Below are 16,133 nucleotides of genomic sequence, written 5' to 3'. Positions count from 1 at the left end.
GAGGTTTTTCTTCTTTCCAAATCTCGTTAATGCAAGTATTTTTGCATCGGGCCACCCATGTTTCGGGAGCAGGCGGTGATTCCCCATTTCTGGAGAAACACTGACCTCCAGTGGGACTGCACCTTATCACAGCTGCTCCTGGTTCTTCCCTCGGCCTTTCATTTGGGGCCTATAAAATGCAAACAGGTGGGGGGAAAAATTAAATACGGCCATGTGTGGTGTCACCCCCCTTTTGCTGCAGGCAGGCGTGGCCCCTTACGGGTAACGTAGGAACTGCATTTGTGACAAAAAGGGAGGAAACTGGCACTGCCAAAGTCCCTTGGTGGGAAAGCAGCTTTGGCTTCGGGTGGGACTTCGGTCAAGCCTCCATCGCTACTGCCCTGAGTCCAACCCTCCCAGCCAGGCTCTGCGGGGCATCCCGTGCAAGGACCCCCCCCCTCTGCAGCCGGTTTTGGGGTGCACGGGGTGGCTCCCAGCCCGGCAGGACGGGGCGCGCTGGAATTGAGCTGCGCACGCTTTGCACCTCTCGTCTGAAGTCTTCAGAGAGGGCAGGAGGCCCCGCAGGCGCAACAGTCTGCCCTCGCTTCTCCCCCAGCGCGGTGCTTCCCAGGCAGCCTTTGCATTTCTTGCTCCCTGGCTGTTGATAAATGAGGAATTTTTTTTTTATTTTATTTTTTTTTTGCCTTCCAGCCGTCTGGAATTTAGGGGATAATTACAACAGGAATTATCAGGGAGGGTCTGGAGCAGCTGGGACCTGAGCTTTCACCCACCTGGAAATCCAGGCGCAGAGGGATGTATCCTGCATCCCTGCGGCGAAGAGGTGCAAAACGCAGGGTCTGAACCTTGATCTGAGCGGGTTCTGTGGCCAGGAGGAGGCCCAGGCGTTGCTGGCAACAAGGGAGAAAGGTGAAATGAGTAGGTGGCAGCTGCAGGACAGGGCTCCTGTGGGCTGGCGCTCTGTGTTTCAGGATGGGTTTGCAAATGGAGAAAGGAGCTTGCCCTGCAGTGCTGCTCCTGTGTCTCCCACTGTAGCTCCGGTTTGGCCCCGACGCGTCTCTCCGTGGCTTCACATCTGGGCTGGGGTTATATGAGGGGAACGAGAGGCTTTTGTTTTGCTCCTGGAGCATTCCAGCGAGTGCCTTTTGTGGTTTAGGGCGTGGGTTTTACTCTGAGGGAGGAACTGGGAAGAGGGTTCATTTGTTGAAAATTGGCCAAATGGGGATGCCGGGGGGTGTGGGGGGACTGCTCAGCCTCACCCAGCGCCTGGGGGCAGGATTGGTCCCACCTGAGACCCTCCTGGGAGGTGTCCCCCACCCTGCTCCAACCCCCGTGGCAGCCATTCGCCGTGTGCGTGCCTGTCGAGGGTCGTGCCACCCGGAGCCTCCTCCATCGCGCCTTTTCTGTGCAGACCAGACCTGGGGATCACTTTGTGGGCTCAGCTCCCCTTATCCCTCTCCAGGTTCTCCTGCTCTGCCCAGCCAGGATGCTGCCAGGTACCCCTGGGTCACCAAAAATACCTTGCAGCCGTGCCAGTGCAAGCAGCTGCCCGCTCGTGTTGCTGCTGCCACTGGGACGTGATGCCAGTCCCACCAGGGACGGCTGCCCGCACTGGGGCATGGCCGAGGTGGGCCGGACCCCAGGTCCCCTTTGCCTGGAGCGGAGCAGGGACTGCTGATGTCATCCCTCCTGCTGCCCCCAGAAATAGGGAGAAAATGGGGTTTCTGCCTGTGTGTGAGTTGGCTTTGGTGCTCCAGGTGGGGGTTTCTCAGCTTTTTGGTGTCCCCTTGGCAAAACTTGGGGGTTTGGGCCACCCCTGGGTGACAGCCCTGGCTCTGTTTTGCAGTGCGCTGCGCAGAACTGCAGATCCAGTTGACGGAGGCCGTGTCCACGCTGGCTGGCCAGAAGGAGCTCATCGCCAAGCTGGAACACGACCTCAGCACCATCCAGGCCCTGTCCGCCATGCAGCGCCCAGATGCGGAGGTAAGCCTGACCCACGGTGCTCGGCTCCCAGCAGGGACTGCTCAAAATGGCCCCAGGGGTTGACCATCGCTGATGGAGGGACCAACAGCAGGCATGAGCCTTGTTTTATCTTCTCCTGTTTTTTTTTTTCTTGTTTTTCTTTCTTTCTCACGACTCACACAGCAGAGGGTTGCGTTGTTCCCATGCAATGGGATGGTGCTGGGGTGGGAGTGGGGGTGACAGTGGTGGCACCCAGCAACAGGCCAGCCCTCCTCCTTCCCAGGGAAAGGATGGGATCTGAGGGTTGAACACCAGCCTCTCCATGTTGTCTCAGTCTTGATCCTTGCAGAGCGCCTGTTGGGGAGCAATGCTTCCCACGAGGCTGTGGGTTCCGGGGTGGTAGCAGGACCCAGGGGGGGTTTGCTTTGACCAGGCACCTTCAGGTGGGTGGGAGACGCTTAATTCCTTCTGTCTCTACTGCCCAGGGTGCAGCTGTTCCCAGCCTTGAGAAGATACCTGAGCCCATCAAGGAGGCCACAGCACTGTTTTACGGTGAGAGGCAGGGGCCATGCCCCAAGGTCCTGGTGCCGTGGGCAGGGCCGTCACTGCTCCAGGGTCAGTGGCTTGAGGATGCTCCTAAGCAGGTGCAGAAGTCACCTGCTCGGTGCCTCCTTCATCAGCGTCAGTGATGGGGTTTCCACGCTTGGCACGGTTTGCCGGTCCTCCAGCTGCTCCCGAGGCGGTGCAGCCGTGCCGGGCCCAGCTCCGTGCCAAGCCGGTGAACCCAGGCTGAACCAAACACCCTGTGCTTTAACTCCTGTGCTTTCCACACCAAACCCCCTCCAGAGCCAGCAAGCTCAACGTTTCCTTTACGTTGGCTCCTGCACCGAGATCTGCAGGAGAAAATGAATCAAACAAATAACGACGCTTGGCTCCTCTGGAAGAAAACCCACTTCCTTTCCTTTTTTTCTTTTTTTTTTGGTTGTTTTTTGTTTTGAAAGGTTTTGAAAACACATGATAAACAATATCACAGCAACAGCCCCACCAAGCCAAACAACCTGCAGCCACCCATCCCACACTATGAATAGCTCCTCTGTGCAGCCGGTTGAGTCATGGCCCCGGGGATGTATTTCTCCTTGGCCGTGGATGCCTCCCGCTGCCGGGAAGGCAGAGTGGGGAGGGATGGCCACAGCCGACCCCTGGGCACTGTCAGAGCCCCATCGTGGGGTGCAGCTGCATGAGGCACCCACAAAAAGGGCACGGCAAGCTGGTGATGGCTGCGGGCGAGCAGCCCCTGCTTTGCTGGGATGGCTGAAGGAGGAGAAAGTACAAAATGTGACTTGCAAGGAGGGGCAGGGGAGAGAAGAGTACGTGGAGGGGGTGGTTGTGTCACTGGGTCTTTTCTTGGGGCTACGGCTGCTGGAGAAGCTACGGGGGAGACTGGCAGGGACTGGGAGGGTTGGAGTCACGAAAAGGCAGCCACAGGTTGCACCAAATAATGCGGTTGGTTGTCCCTGGGGAGTGAACCTGATTCAGTCCCGAAAAATGAAATAAAAAAGCACAAAAACAAGCCCTCGCTGTAACGGATGCACAAAGGAGTTCATCTGCCTGGGTGCCCCTGGGGTCCCGCGGTGTCAAAGTGGGGCTTGCTCTGGGGTGGATGGTGGGCGTCTGCCAGGCCATCTCTCATGCCAAGCCTTGTCTGCAGGTCACCCGCCGTCCCCCAGCACCTCGTTCCCCGAGGGGCAGGTGGACTCACTCCTCTCCATCATCTCCAGCCAGAGGGAACGCTTCCGGGCCAGGAACCAGGAGCTGGAGGGGGTACGTCGGGCGGGGAGGGCGGCTGGCGGGGGCTGCAGGACCTGCAGCCTGGAGCCGGCTGCTTCAGTGGCCTGCAGGGAATTTGTCAGCGCAACGCAGGCAGCACCATGGCAAGCAAGAGAAAAATATACCCTGCTGTTAGCAGGAGCAAAGCCTCCCCCGGCCCATTGGTGTTGCTCCAGTTCAAGGACAGGTCCAAATCCCAGTCACCTTGCAGGCGTCCTTGGCTGTCCGGCACGGCGTTTGGGGGTGCCATGTAAGAAGCACGCAGGGAATGTGGTGTGGGGTAAAAACCCCATAGCTCTACAAACTGAAGTACAGCTCAAAATGACCTCTTCAAAGTCAGCAGGTTGGCTTTGCGCTTCCTGAGGGGCCAGGTCTCAGCCCAAAGCCACCCACGGCCACCTTGGCTGCCCCAGCCCTTCTTTAGCCATGGGGGGATCAGGTTCGTTAATGGTTTGGGACTGGGAGCCCCATTCAGCAGCAGCTGGGACAATTTTAATTGGAGAGCAATTTTAATTCAAAGTGGTGGGATTTTAATTATTAAGAGGAGACTGAGCCCCAGCAGGATGTGCCAAATCAACCCCGCTTCTGCCTCCCACCCGGTTAGATCCCGTCCTACCCCTGGCCTCGCTGCTAACGGCCCCTTGCTCCCCCCACGCAGGAGAACCGCCTGATGCAGCGCACGGTGCACGCCCTGCAGAGCGAGCTGGACAACCTGAGAGCCGACAACATCAAGCTCTACGAGAAGATCAAGTTCCTGCAGAGCTACCCTGGCCGGGTGAGTGGCCAGCCGGCCTCCGGCTGCGTTCACACGGACAGACAGACCCCAGACACAGACCATTCCCCTGTGTGTACGGGAGCAACGGGGAAATGGCACGTTACCCACATGCACCTTGCATGAAAGTTAGAAAGTTGGAGCTAATCGGGGTGAAAAAGGGTGCTGTGCTCTATCTAGAGGAGCAGGTACCCAGCCTGTCTGCCAGGAAAGTAGTTTTTAACTGTGCTGAAGGGTGTCTGCCATCTTTGATGCCAGAAGCTCAGATTTCCTCCCCGAAAGAGCTGCTACAAACCCCTTTGATGCTCACTGCCAGCAGCATGATGCTCCAGTGGGCAAGTCATGGATGCTCCTGCCCGACCAGGCAGCAAGTGGTTAAATTGGGACCTTCTGCAATAAATCTCGGGAGTTAGAGCCTGAAAAAGAATCCATCCTGTCATACCTATGCTCATTCCCCACCACCCTGAATTTCTTGTGGCTAGCAGAGAGAGCTGTTCGGCTTCCCATTCCCTTGTGCAGCCAGGGACTGTCCACAAAAGTGCAGAAACCAGCCCAAACCCATCCCAGTAATGCCAAGAGGAGGCTGGGGGGTGGGACACACACAGACTTTGCTGCAACCTGCTCTGCTCAGGCCATGTCCCTCGGGGGTTTCATCCCTGTGAAGCCCTGGGGTTTTCCCAAGCGGGTCAGGCTGCAGCCCGGGGAGATTCCAGTTGCACCCACTTCTTCAGTCGGAGCTGGGCTGCTGCGACCTCGGGCTTTCCTTGTAACGGCGAAGGTGACAAGGGCCAGGGAAGGGCCGTCGCTTTGAACGCTGGCCCCTCGCCCTGCCTGCTGCCTGCCCTGCCATCCTGCCCCGAAGCTGCTGCCTTTCCGTACTGGCTGCACCGAGTCCGTTTTATTGATGGACATTTTAAAAGCATTCAGGGATGGGAATCTCCTACAGCCGTGAAGGACCTTATTTGGTTCTTTTATTTATGGCTCAGTGATGACGCTGGGTCGGCCTCTCTGACATTTTTGCCTGTTTCTCCCGTGGAAGATCATATCCATGTTTATCTGCCGCCACAAGGCAACCCCTGGATGCCATTCGCATGATCTAAAGAGCAAAAGCCTTCGACGCAGCAGCACGGGGGATTGCATAATTCACCACCTAATCGGGCATGTGACACGTTAAAAATAATCACCGAAGATCATTCAATAAGGCCAGGCTATAGTGAATTCGTCGCCCCTAAATTGGGAGCTGGTCTCATCGCTGGCTTCTGCCTGTGCGGTGACCCGAGGATCGTATTGCGGCGCGTAAGGGCATATTTGCTAAAGGTCTGTGTGCCGCGGGGTTTACCCGCGGTGAAACGGAGCCACCGGCCAGCGTGCCGGGGTGGCCGGGCGGGAGGACAACCGGCAGCACGTGGTAACGGGTCCAGAAAGACCTCGGTAAATGTCAGCAGCACCGTGCTGGCGGGGCAGAGCTGGAGAAGGCGCGGTGCTGGGGGAGAGAGGTGGATTAGCACCGGAGCCCTTGAGCAGGGACGTGCAGCCCACGTAGCTGGGCACCAGGGCTTGCACCAGAGATCGTGAGCGTGCCTGGTGACAGCACGTGCCATTTCCAGGCTGGTTTTGGGTCGGAATGATGTGCAATCTGCAGTTCTTGTGACTGGCAGAGGTAGCGTAGGAGAAAGGAGGAGTAGGGATGCACAGGCTGCGTGAGCATCCCTGGGGCTCTCTGTCCTGGGAGAAGTTTAAAACCCAGCCTGCCTGAACTGACCTAAATCTTTCACTTCTTTGAAGGAGTTTCCTTCATTTTCCTTGCCCTTTGCCCAGTTAATAATAGCTGTATGTTTAAACAACGATTTCCTCCTCCTAAACCGTTGCCTCCCTCTTACCTGGCCCAGCAGCAAAGGGATTCAGAGTGGGATTTGCACTAGCCTGGGTGTTTCCAGGTGAGCTCTCTGGGGTGACACAGATGACAATTAATTCATGGAAAGGGCAAAAATTAGGGACACACGGATGGAGTCTGCATGGAACAAAGGACTTTGTTAAACAGCTCCTGTTGTGCTTCTCCTTTCTGAAGGGATGCTGCCACCCCCGCAGGTCAGCTCTGGGCTGGGCTGCTGCACGCTTTGGGGGTCGTGTCCTCCAAACGAGCAGCTCAAGGGAACCAGGGGGCTGCTGTGGCCCTGTGCTGGGGGTCCATACACCGCTTGCACCAGGGTGGGGGGATAGGTCCAGGCAGGTACGCCAGCCCAGCACCTGCTGGCTCTCACCCTGCCTTGGCTCCCACAGGGCAGCAGCAGGGACGACACCGAGCAGCGCTACTCCTCCCAGTACGAAGAGCGCCTGGACCCCTTCTCCTCCTTCAGCAGGAAGGTATGAAAAGCCCCCAGCACCTTCTTTCCACATCAGCCCCTTCTTCTGCCATGGGATCGTCACCTCCAGCAGCTGGGGTAGGACTCAGCGGGCCCCGCTGCGGCGTTGCAGAGCACGGCGCTGCCCGGCGCGGGGCGGAAAGGGGCTTTGCAGCATGCTGCCGGCGGCGAGCCGGTGCGCTGGCGCGGTTCTGGTTTTGCTCGCAGCAAGGTGGACCCGGCATGTCGAAGGGAAGGAGCAGCCAGAAAATGAGACCTCTTGGGGAAATTGTTTCACTGCCTGGATGAAATCCAGGGACAGTGCTCTGAAAGCATAAAACACACTTGGATGCCATTGACTTTGAAAAAATAAAAGAAAAAAGGAAAAGGAAAAAAAAGTCATTGTGCCCACACGGTGTCCCCTGTGGCTGTGTGTATGGGGGAGTGGGGGCATCCCCAGGGCACAGAGCTCCTTCCCTGGTTTGCAAACCCTAAATCAGCTCTTGGAGCCTCAAAAGCAGCTTCTTGTACCGTTTGCTTGCAGGAACGCCAGCGGAAGTACCTGAGCCTCAGTCCCTGGGATAAAGCCACGCTGAGCATGGTGAGTGGGCTGCGCCTGCCGAGCCACAGGGGATGACAAGAGGTTTTTAGCCCAGCGCCTGGACTGGGAGTGCTGCTGCTGCGCTGGGCCCTGGGTAGGGGGCAGAGCCGGTCCCTGCTTCCCCCGGGCAGGGGTGCAGACCATGCCGGGGCCACACCAGGGCTCGGTTTAGGAGAACTTGCTTTGCTCCTTGCCCTTTCCTTCCCCTTTCCCCAACTCCGTCCCACGGCATCCCAGGGGAGCCTGGCTGGAGCAGGTGACCCAGGTCCAACCCGGCCAGTGATGCCACAGCCCAGGCCACTGCGGTGTCAGGGCAGGACCCAGGAGCCTGGGGACAGCGTGTGTCTCAGAGGATCGCCGTGAACCACTGGCTCCCCCCGGCCATGCCCGTGGCTCCCCCAGGGCAGTACTGGGAGGGGGATGCGATGGGCTGCGGGAAGCACCTCTCCTCCAGTTCGTAACCCGGCTGGGGGGGCTCAGCACTGCACCCCCAGCCGAGGGCTGGCCTGGGGGCAAACAGTGTGCTGACAGGGCCACCTCAGCCTGATTCCCCTTGCCCAGAGAGCCCCAGCACCCCATGGGATGGGGAGCAGGCGTGCGGCGGGCTGCGAAGGGTCCCACTCCAGGGGAGCTGCTCTGCCTCGCACGACGCAGCGTCCTCGGGCGCACGGTGGCTTCTTATTGTGCTCTGCAGGAAAAAACCTCTTCCTGAGCCCTGACCCTTCCTGCTCTGCTTCTTCCTTCCAAAAAGGCATCGGGGAAAATATTGGGGAGCTGCTGGTGTCTGCAGCAGCAGAGGGTCCTCTCCTGAGCCATGGCGGGCAGGAGGGCTTTGGCTGCCGTCTCTTAGGGGTGAATGCTGCTTTTTGAGCTAAAAATGTGGTCGAGATCTGCCTTACATTTGTGACATTAGCAGCAGGCTCAGAGTCAGGTTTGGGCTGAGTTAACCCCCAGCTATCCAGCATAACAGAGGTTAATGTGGGACTGCTGGTCTACAACAGCCATAGAATACAGAAATTTCTTGTAATAAAGGCAAAGTTGTCATTTGCATAAAAACCAAGCAAATGCCAACATGAATATGGATTGGGTGGCGTGCCAGCACCACGGAGAATTAATGAAAGGCGTTTACAAAAAAACTGACTTAGGGGAGTTATTCCTTGGGAATATTTAAGAACATAATCTTGTTTGTTACAGCAGCCTCCGCCATGGCCGTGAATAGCAAAGAAGATTTCAGCCCAGAAGTGGTTTGGTGGGAGATCTGTGGGTTTTAATGCCAGCTTTGGAAAGCCCGCGTGGTGGTTTGGGGAATGTGCTTATGTCCATAATGAATCTCCAGCTTTTACAGCAAGAATAAAAACTGGCTATGTAGGAAGGTAGGATCTGGGCTCCTAAGCTGCTTTTCTAGGCTGCGGTTACTCCTGGCTTTGGCTCTCTTGAAGGGAGAGACTCAAAGATTTTCCCTTCGGGACTCCAGCGTCCTGGGCCAGAAGGGCTCAGACATCAGCAGGGTCTGGCTGCTGTTCAGTGACCTCTCCAAAATGAGGGGTTGGAGCACGACATAGCCCAGCCCCGCAGGGTTTCTGGTAGCCAGTGAGCTCGGACATCTCTGTGGGCTGGCACAGGACTGGCAAAGGGTAAATCTCTCAGGACAGACCTTGCAGAGCCAGAGAAACAGGTAAACCTGCAGACCAGGTTACTGATGAGGTTTTAGAAGATGCCCAAGGAATTTTTTTTCACAGTTGCTCTCCAAAAGCTTGGCTTTAGCCCGAGCAGTGCTGCGTTCCTTCCCAAGGGCCCTTGATGCTCCTCAACCTTGTGGCCTCTCCCGCTGTGGTACCCAGCCGTGCTGCTGGGGACAGGCATGGGGAGGAGGCAGCATGCGCCTGAGAGCTGTGCTTGTGGGTGAGCAAGGCAGGGTGAAGACCTCTCTTAAAGGCAGATGTCTGTGACAAGTAGGAAGGGCAGCCAGGCAAGCTGTGGGACCCCAGGGACCTGCCCGGACCACCAGGTCCAGCTACAAACCTCCCCCATGCAGCAGGAAGGGAGCTCTCCTGTTACTGGGGAGAGCAGCCAGGGCTCCAGCACGCAGCTCCCCTAAAACCAACAGCCCAGCAGGGACTGACGCCCTGGAGAGGTTACATTTCCCAAGGTGCTCAGCCGTCCCTGCAGCCTGGCAGAGGGAGTACGTGGCTCTTGGCAAGCGCCCAGCCTCGCCGCTGCCGAAGCTGGGGGCTCCACGCTATACCAAGCCTTTAATCCCAGTTTGCCAGCTCTTTGCTGCCGGTGGGGCCAGAGCCATGGCACGGGACCGTGGTTGCTTTAGGCTGAGCCGGCTGGAGGTTCCCAGGGAGGGACGCCAGGAGCAGGAGGAGCGTACAAACCCCAGGGTGCAGGGTGTCCCCCCCGAAAGCGCGCTTGGGCGGCTCCACCTCGCTGCAGGTCTGGCTACAAAACTGTCCTCTGGGTCATTCCTGGGGTCCTGCAACAGAGCTGGGGTGCAGGCAGGGCACCTTTGGGGACACCAGCGCAGCGTTTGCTCAGCCGCCCTGCCGAGGAGGCGGCGAGGGAAGGCTGCAAATCACAAGTTCTTCGAGCTGATGAATTAAAAATGTGCGAGACTTAATTACTGCTGGGGTTTCTCTCCAGAACAGCGCTGAACTGCAGGTGGGCACTGAGGCAGGGCTGGTGTGGGGGGAGCGGGCAGAGCCGGTGGAGGAAGCTGGGGTGAAGGTGGCTCGAAACAAACTCGCAAGAGAGGTTTCAATGGGGGAAACCCTGCAGTTCACAGCCCGGAATTCACCTTGATTTGGGCAATTTTGGGCTGAGAGCACAGGTGACTTGTGGCAGTCACCTTGAAGGTGACCAGCTGCTCAGAGATGGGCACAGATGGGAGGCAGAGCATCCCACCTCACCCGCAGGTTTACGTAGGGTCTAGCAGAACCAGGGCCCCCAGTCTCGGCCAGGGTCTCTCCCAGCCTGTGTGTGGGGAGGGCTGGTTTCCACTGACCTGCATTCAAATGGGATTTTTTCCGTTTTACTCTTGCTGCAGGGGCGGCTCATCCTCTCCAACAAGACAGCTCGTACCGTTGCCTTCTTCTACACCCTGTTCCTTCACTGCCTTGTCTTCCTGGTAAGTACGGGGGCCACGGGGTGGGGAGGGCACCCCAATAATCAGCAAGGATCCCATCCAGGGGGAATTCCTGCTTTTTTGAAATATTATGCCAAGCAAGTGCGTTGCAGCTGGTGTATCACCGGCTCCGGAGGCACCGGCTGGGAGCGTGGGCAGAGCAGCTCAGCACAGACACGTACGTGCCAATCCGTATCCCGCGCGGCTTCACAGGGCAGGGATGGCCACCCTCGGGCGGGCATGGGCTGGCCCGAGGGCCGGAGCTGGGAGCTGCCCGTGTCTTCATGTCGTCCCTGGAAACAGCTGTGGGGCCCTGGTGCCGCCGTGCCGGGAGCTCCCAGGGTGTTTGGCGTAGTTGCGTGCGGGTCTGGTTCCCCATCACCACACGCAGGCAGGCAAGCCCACTGCTCGTCAGGCAGCAAAATTGTGGTTAATTATTGTGAAGCTGCTACCGTAAGCAGTTTTAGGAATAAAATACATCCCCGTGATCCCATATTACCTCTTTCCAGACCGCGTGCAATTCCACCTTCCTATTTCTGGGTACCTCCCTTAACCTCCTGCACGGTGGAGCTCGTTGTGTTCGCTGCCTCTCCAGGTGATGAGCTCTGGATCTGCATTATGCTGTGCGAGATCTGGCTCTCCTTGTGTTTCCTACTTGCTCTGTTGCCCTGGTTTTCTCTAGTTTTCAGATTTTCACAACTGTACATTAGGGTTGGAAGTAGAGAAGTAGCAGTTGGTCAGAAGCAGAGACTTGAGCCAGCCCAAATCCCCTGGGAGTCGATTGTATGGTGCAAACTCCTCCTATATCCTTGCATGCTGTCTGGGAGTTTATTTATCATTTCAGGGGAAAAAAACTCAACCAACCAAATAATCAATAATTAAACAATGAAGCAAGATGAAAGACAAATCAGAACGATACTTCTATCCTGATCTTCTCAAAGTAAAACTGACTTTGTGATATTTTGGTGAGGAAAGGAGCAAAAGAAAATAAAACGTTAAACATCATTAAATTTTAAAGCTCTAACCTAAAAAAGAAAAGTGAATTCAGAAATAATACATAGGTGGAATGACTCTACTTCATCTAGACACAAAAGGGCCTGAAATCCAGCACCCGGCGCTGCCTGGGCTGGGCACGCACCGTGTGTCCAACGGGGACTGAACAAACCCCCGGCTCCTCCATCCCCGGTGGAGCGATGGCTTCGCTGCTGATCCCAGGAGACAGCGCTGCCTTCACCCCTTCCCGCCCGCGGCCTTCTGCCTGTTGTGGTTTCAAGTAACACTGGTTTGGAGGCCCGCTGATGGATGTTGGTGGAGTTAAGACTATTTCCCTGGTGATGACAATGGCTTACAGATCCCCAAGGCTTGAATGCATCTGCCTGGGGCAGGAGGGCTTCTCCCTCTTTCCAAAACCTCCCTGCTTCCTCGGACCTCAGCTTTGAAATGGAAACCCAGTGGCACGAAGGGAAAGAAAAGCCAAACCGAGCAGTGAGCTTCCTTAAGCCTGTGCCAAACCCACATCTCCCTCCGTGTGCAGCCTCGAGCACGCCCGCCTTGCCCCAAACCACCGCAGCTGCGGCAGCGCTGCCCCGGCCGTAAAAACCTGCTGGAAAAGGTCACCCTGACCATCCCGAGGGCAACCCCCCGAGATACACGCCGGGTTTCTCCGCAAGGTTGCAAAACTGATTTTACCCAGAGCATCGCTTTAGGTCTCTGCTTGAGGTGCAAAAGCCACGGGCGTCCGCAAAATGCTGCAGCAGAGATTTCACGGGCGGACGCGAGGGCAGGGACGGGATGGCACGGCGGCGACACGGGCTGCTGCCAGGGCGGGCAGAGGTGGGCAGGCGAAAGCGGAGCTGATTGTGTTTCTTGCTCCGCAGGTGCTGTACAAAACGGCCTGGAGCGAGAGCGTGGGAAGGGACTGCGCCGCGTACTGCGCCAAGAAGTGGGTGTCGGGGTGCGCTGGGTCAGCCCGGCCCTGGGGTTCGGGAGCGTCGTCCACCCGGGTTCGGTGGGCAGCGCCTGGTGGTTTGCAGCAGATTTTTTGGGGCACCGCTTGGTGCACCTGTGTCCTGCAAACGAGAGTGGTTAGTTGGGTTTTAAACCCTTTTAATCCAAGGAGGGTGGGGGGGACAGAAAAAGTGCCCAGAGCAAGACAACCGCCTGTCTTCAGTCAGGTGTTTTCCAAACCCCTCCCCGTGAGCGGTTCTTGCCCGGCAGGGAAGCCTGCTAAAGCCTGGAGACCAGGATCAGGCCCCTGCCTTGACTCCAGACGCCCTGAGCAGCTCCCGGGCGCTGCTGCCCGTGGCTGGAGGAGAGCGTGGTGCTAACTGCCACGGCCAGCACGCAGCTACGCAGCGGCTCCTGCTCGGCCGCTGAAGTGCTTCAGCGCTGGCCGTGAGTTCACGAGGCTGTGCCCTTTCCCCAGGTACGCCGACCACCTCCACAAGTTCCACGAGAACGGGGACGCGGGCAACATGTGGCAGTGACGGATGGACGCGACCCCGGGGGTGCTGGCTCCCCTGTCGTCCCGCAGCACGATCTGTCCCTTCGCTCCCTGCCAGCCACTTCGCTACAGCTTTGCTTTCTGCTTTGTAGGGTGGAGGCCATGATTGCCCCCCCGCTTCCCCCCCTTGGAAATCAAAAGCCTCATCTAACAGAGAGTCGTTTTGCAGGACACGGCATTTCCAACCCGGCCTCCCTCCCTGGAGGAGGCCTGTGTCCTCCTGATGAGCCAGAGAGCTCAATCTTCACCAAAATATATGAAAAATGCAATATAAGAGGTACTCTTCTTAGATGCAATCTCACTTTCCATCCTGTTTCAGGTCCAGCACGACACTGGCTGGATTCAGTTTAGCTAGAAAATGGGGCAAGGAGGGGAAACAACCTCCCAGACTTGCATTTTCAAGTGTTGTGATATTTGAGAATTCATATTTTTACTCGAGTTTATTGAGTTATCAGAAAGCAAGCAGTCCCGTCAGGCTCTGCCGGAGCAAGCGAGACAGCGGCAGGTAAAAATCAGCCGCCCCCGAAGGTGGGGATGCTCAGTGCATTCTTCTCGCCGCCTCTCAAGTCAAAGCAAGCTGTTGCTCAGCACTGTGCCCCATCTGAAGGGCTTCTTGGGACCTTCTCACTCCTCTGAGCACCAGCAGATGCTCTTGAACCAAAGCCATCAGCCTGAAAACAGCCTGGCTACTTAGGACTTACTGGGCTCGAAGGGAGGTGTTGCTGGTCAGGACTGATCTCATCGGGATGCTCCGGACCCTCTCCTTGCTGAGATGTTTCTGCCGGGCATTGGTTGCCCTTCTTGGTGCAACGGCTTCACCTAATCCCAAGCTTTACCTGCCTCGTAGGGGGCTTTACTTGCCCTGTAGATGGTCTGCTCAACACCTGACCCTTTGAGGAAGCCACAAGTCAAATCAAGCAACTGCTGGTGGCGAGTTTGCTGGGTGATGAATGCTGGGCTGCTAATTTGGGTTGATTCGGGGAGACAGAGGTTGATTTGGGGAGAGATAGGAGAGGCTGTGATTAAAAAGAGGAGGTCCTGGCACCCCCTGTTCCTGCCTCGGCTCGCTGTGAGCACATGGTGCAGGAAGATATTAGCTTGTTAGCGTGGTCCTCAATTAAAATTCCCCTCTGAAGACAGGAGACTCGTGTTGCTTCCAATTAATATTTCATTGCAGATTCAGATCTATTCACATTCACGCTGCTGGGAAGCCGGGGCCTCTAACGGAGCGTGCAGGCAGCGATAGGCTTCACATCTGCCACAGGCAGCCCAGGTTTATTTATAGGAGCTGTGGCCCGTGGCAAAATGTAAAATACTCATAAATCGAAGGGAGGGATAAACCATGAGGGACCAACCTGCACCTGTCCCACTCAGCACGGGGGAAACTGAGCCCGTCCGGAAGGGAGGCACCCGCGGGGCGAGATGCCAGCGAGGGGCTCAGGGGGTGATGCTGCCATGTGCCGGGGACCTCTTTGTAAACTAATTGACTTCAGATGGGGAGGAGATGAGCTTTTGCTGTCTGAAATCAGTAGCTTGGAAACGTGATCTGGGGAAGGGTGGGATGCTTGCTGAGGCTTTGTTGGGAAGGTTAAATTTGCTTTTTTTAGAAGCTGTATATGGTGTCTTGGAATTGCAAAACTTCTGCAGCTATTCACACTTGTAGTCTTCATAAATGACTTAAAATAGATGTTGAGTTCTGTGGGACAAGTGATAAAATAAACTTAGACATGCATTGACTGGGTTGCTTTTGTGCTCTGCTTCCTTTCTCTTTTTTTTTTGGGGGGGGGGGATTTTTGATATTAAACAATTGAGAAATGTCCTGCTCGAGTCCAAGGGCAGAGTGTGCAGCTAATTTTAGAAACCCATTACAGCAGCTAAAGGCAGTGATCTCTCGCAGTGCTGGGAAGGGCAAGACCTCTGTCCCCGCGTGCTGGAGCCATCAGCCCGGCTGCCGGCGAACACCGGCATCCCGCGGGCTGGGCCCAAGGCTCCCAGTGACGGAGGGACCATGGGAGCGGAGGGGCTTGAGCCCACGCAGCCTCCAAACCCAGAGATATTCTGTGTATCCTCATCTGGCTGTTGGTGAAGGCACTCAGGTTCAATGCTGTAAATTTGCCTGGCTCATTTTGGGGGAGCTGGTCATGATGCCCCCCCCCCCCTTCCTCATCCCCCTTTTTTCTTGCTTTTCCAGCCCCAGGGGACCCCAGCAGCCCCAGCCTGGAGGGGCCAGGCTGCTTTGCAGGCTCGGGCCTTGAGTTTTAGCCAGAGCTTCCTTCTGCCAAGCCCAGTGGGTGCGAGGGTGTTTGGGGAGAGCCGGGCCCCTGCCGCGAGGGGCTGAAGGGCAGATGGCTGTGCCAGAGGGTCTGCAGCCTCCTGGGACTCCCAGGTTTTACTGGTCCCCTGGCCCTGGAGCTGCCAGGTTTCATCCCTCAGGCAGAATCATCATCTTCTTCCACACAAAACAAAAATGGCAATTTCACCGGTTTGTCCCAAAATCCCTCCTGGGGAGGACAGGGGTTAGATGTAGGGTGTTGTTTTCTCTTCTAATCATGCTGGTTTGCAGCTTCCAGCAATTCCTACCGCCGCAGCACGGCACAAGGACCCACAGCTCCTGCCTGGCACCGGCACCGGCCGCCAGAGAGGGGCTGCGCACACCCGGGGTGTCACAGCGAGCACCGACAGCGCTCGGGCTATGGCACCGCTGGCTCGGCTCAGCCCCGGCAATCTTACGGCAGCTTAAGGGACGGCTGAGCGTCCCGGACAGCAAACAACTGCCGCTCCCGAGAGTCCGGCTTTGGCTGCCAAAAACCTCTGACCGGAGGCAGGGAAAGCCCGAACCGGGGAGGGCTCTCGGGTCACTGCCTGCCTGCGGCTGGCCGGCTCCTTGGCCAAGTTTTCAGAGCTGCTTTCTGGAGACGTGCTGGAGGTTGAGGCCTCAGGCAGAGCCGGGGGGGTTGCAGGGCTCCAGGGGAAGCCTTGTCCCTCTGGGCAGAGCAGTGCGC

The 16,133-nt window shown here is 57.1% G+C and overlaps 1 protein-coding gene across 5 annotated transcripts in view; it reads left to right on the top strand.

The window, feature by feature from the left end:
- The window catches only part of CUX1 (cut like homeobox 1), a 283,475-nt gene extending 270,213 nt beyond the window's left edge, over positions 1-13,262 (top strand). For all 5 annotated transcript variants that reach the window (XM_086475312.1, XM_086475311.1, XM_086475313.1 and 2 more), the window contains 9 exons: positions 1,844-1,980; positions 2,445-2,511; positions 3,668-3,780; positions 4,445-4,561; positions 6,839-6,922; positions 7,445-7,501; positions 10,551-10,631; positions 12,506-12,570; positions 13,054-13,262. In XM_086475312.1, the coding sequence (XP_086331438.1) occupies positions 1,844-1,980; positions 2,445-2,511; positions 3,668-3,780; positions 4,445-4,561; positions 6,839-6,922; positions 7,445-7,501; positions 10,551-10,631; positions 12,506-12,570; positions 13,054-13,114 (782 nt within the window). In that variant the 3' untranslated portion in view covers positions 13,115-13,262. The remainder of the gene's footprint in view (positions 1-1,843; positions 1,981-2,444; positions 2,512-3,667; positions 3,781-4,444; positions 4,562-6,838; positions 6,923-7,444; positions 7,502-10,550; positions 10,632-12,505; positions 12,571-13,053) is intronic.
- Positions 13,263-16,133: the final 2,871 nt, after the last annotated feature.

Source organism: Leptosomus discolor, chromosome 18 (assembly GCF_034619465.1).
Source record: "Leptosomus discolor isolate bLepDis1 chromosome 18, bLepDis1.hap2, whole genome shotgun sequence".
In the NCBI taxonomy this organism is placed as follows: domain Eukaryota; kingdom Metazoa; phylum Chordata; class Aves; order Leptosomiformes; family Leptosomidae; genus Leptosomus; species Leptosomus discolor.
This window is presented reverse-complemented; position numbering and strand designations above follow the sequence as displayed.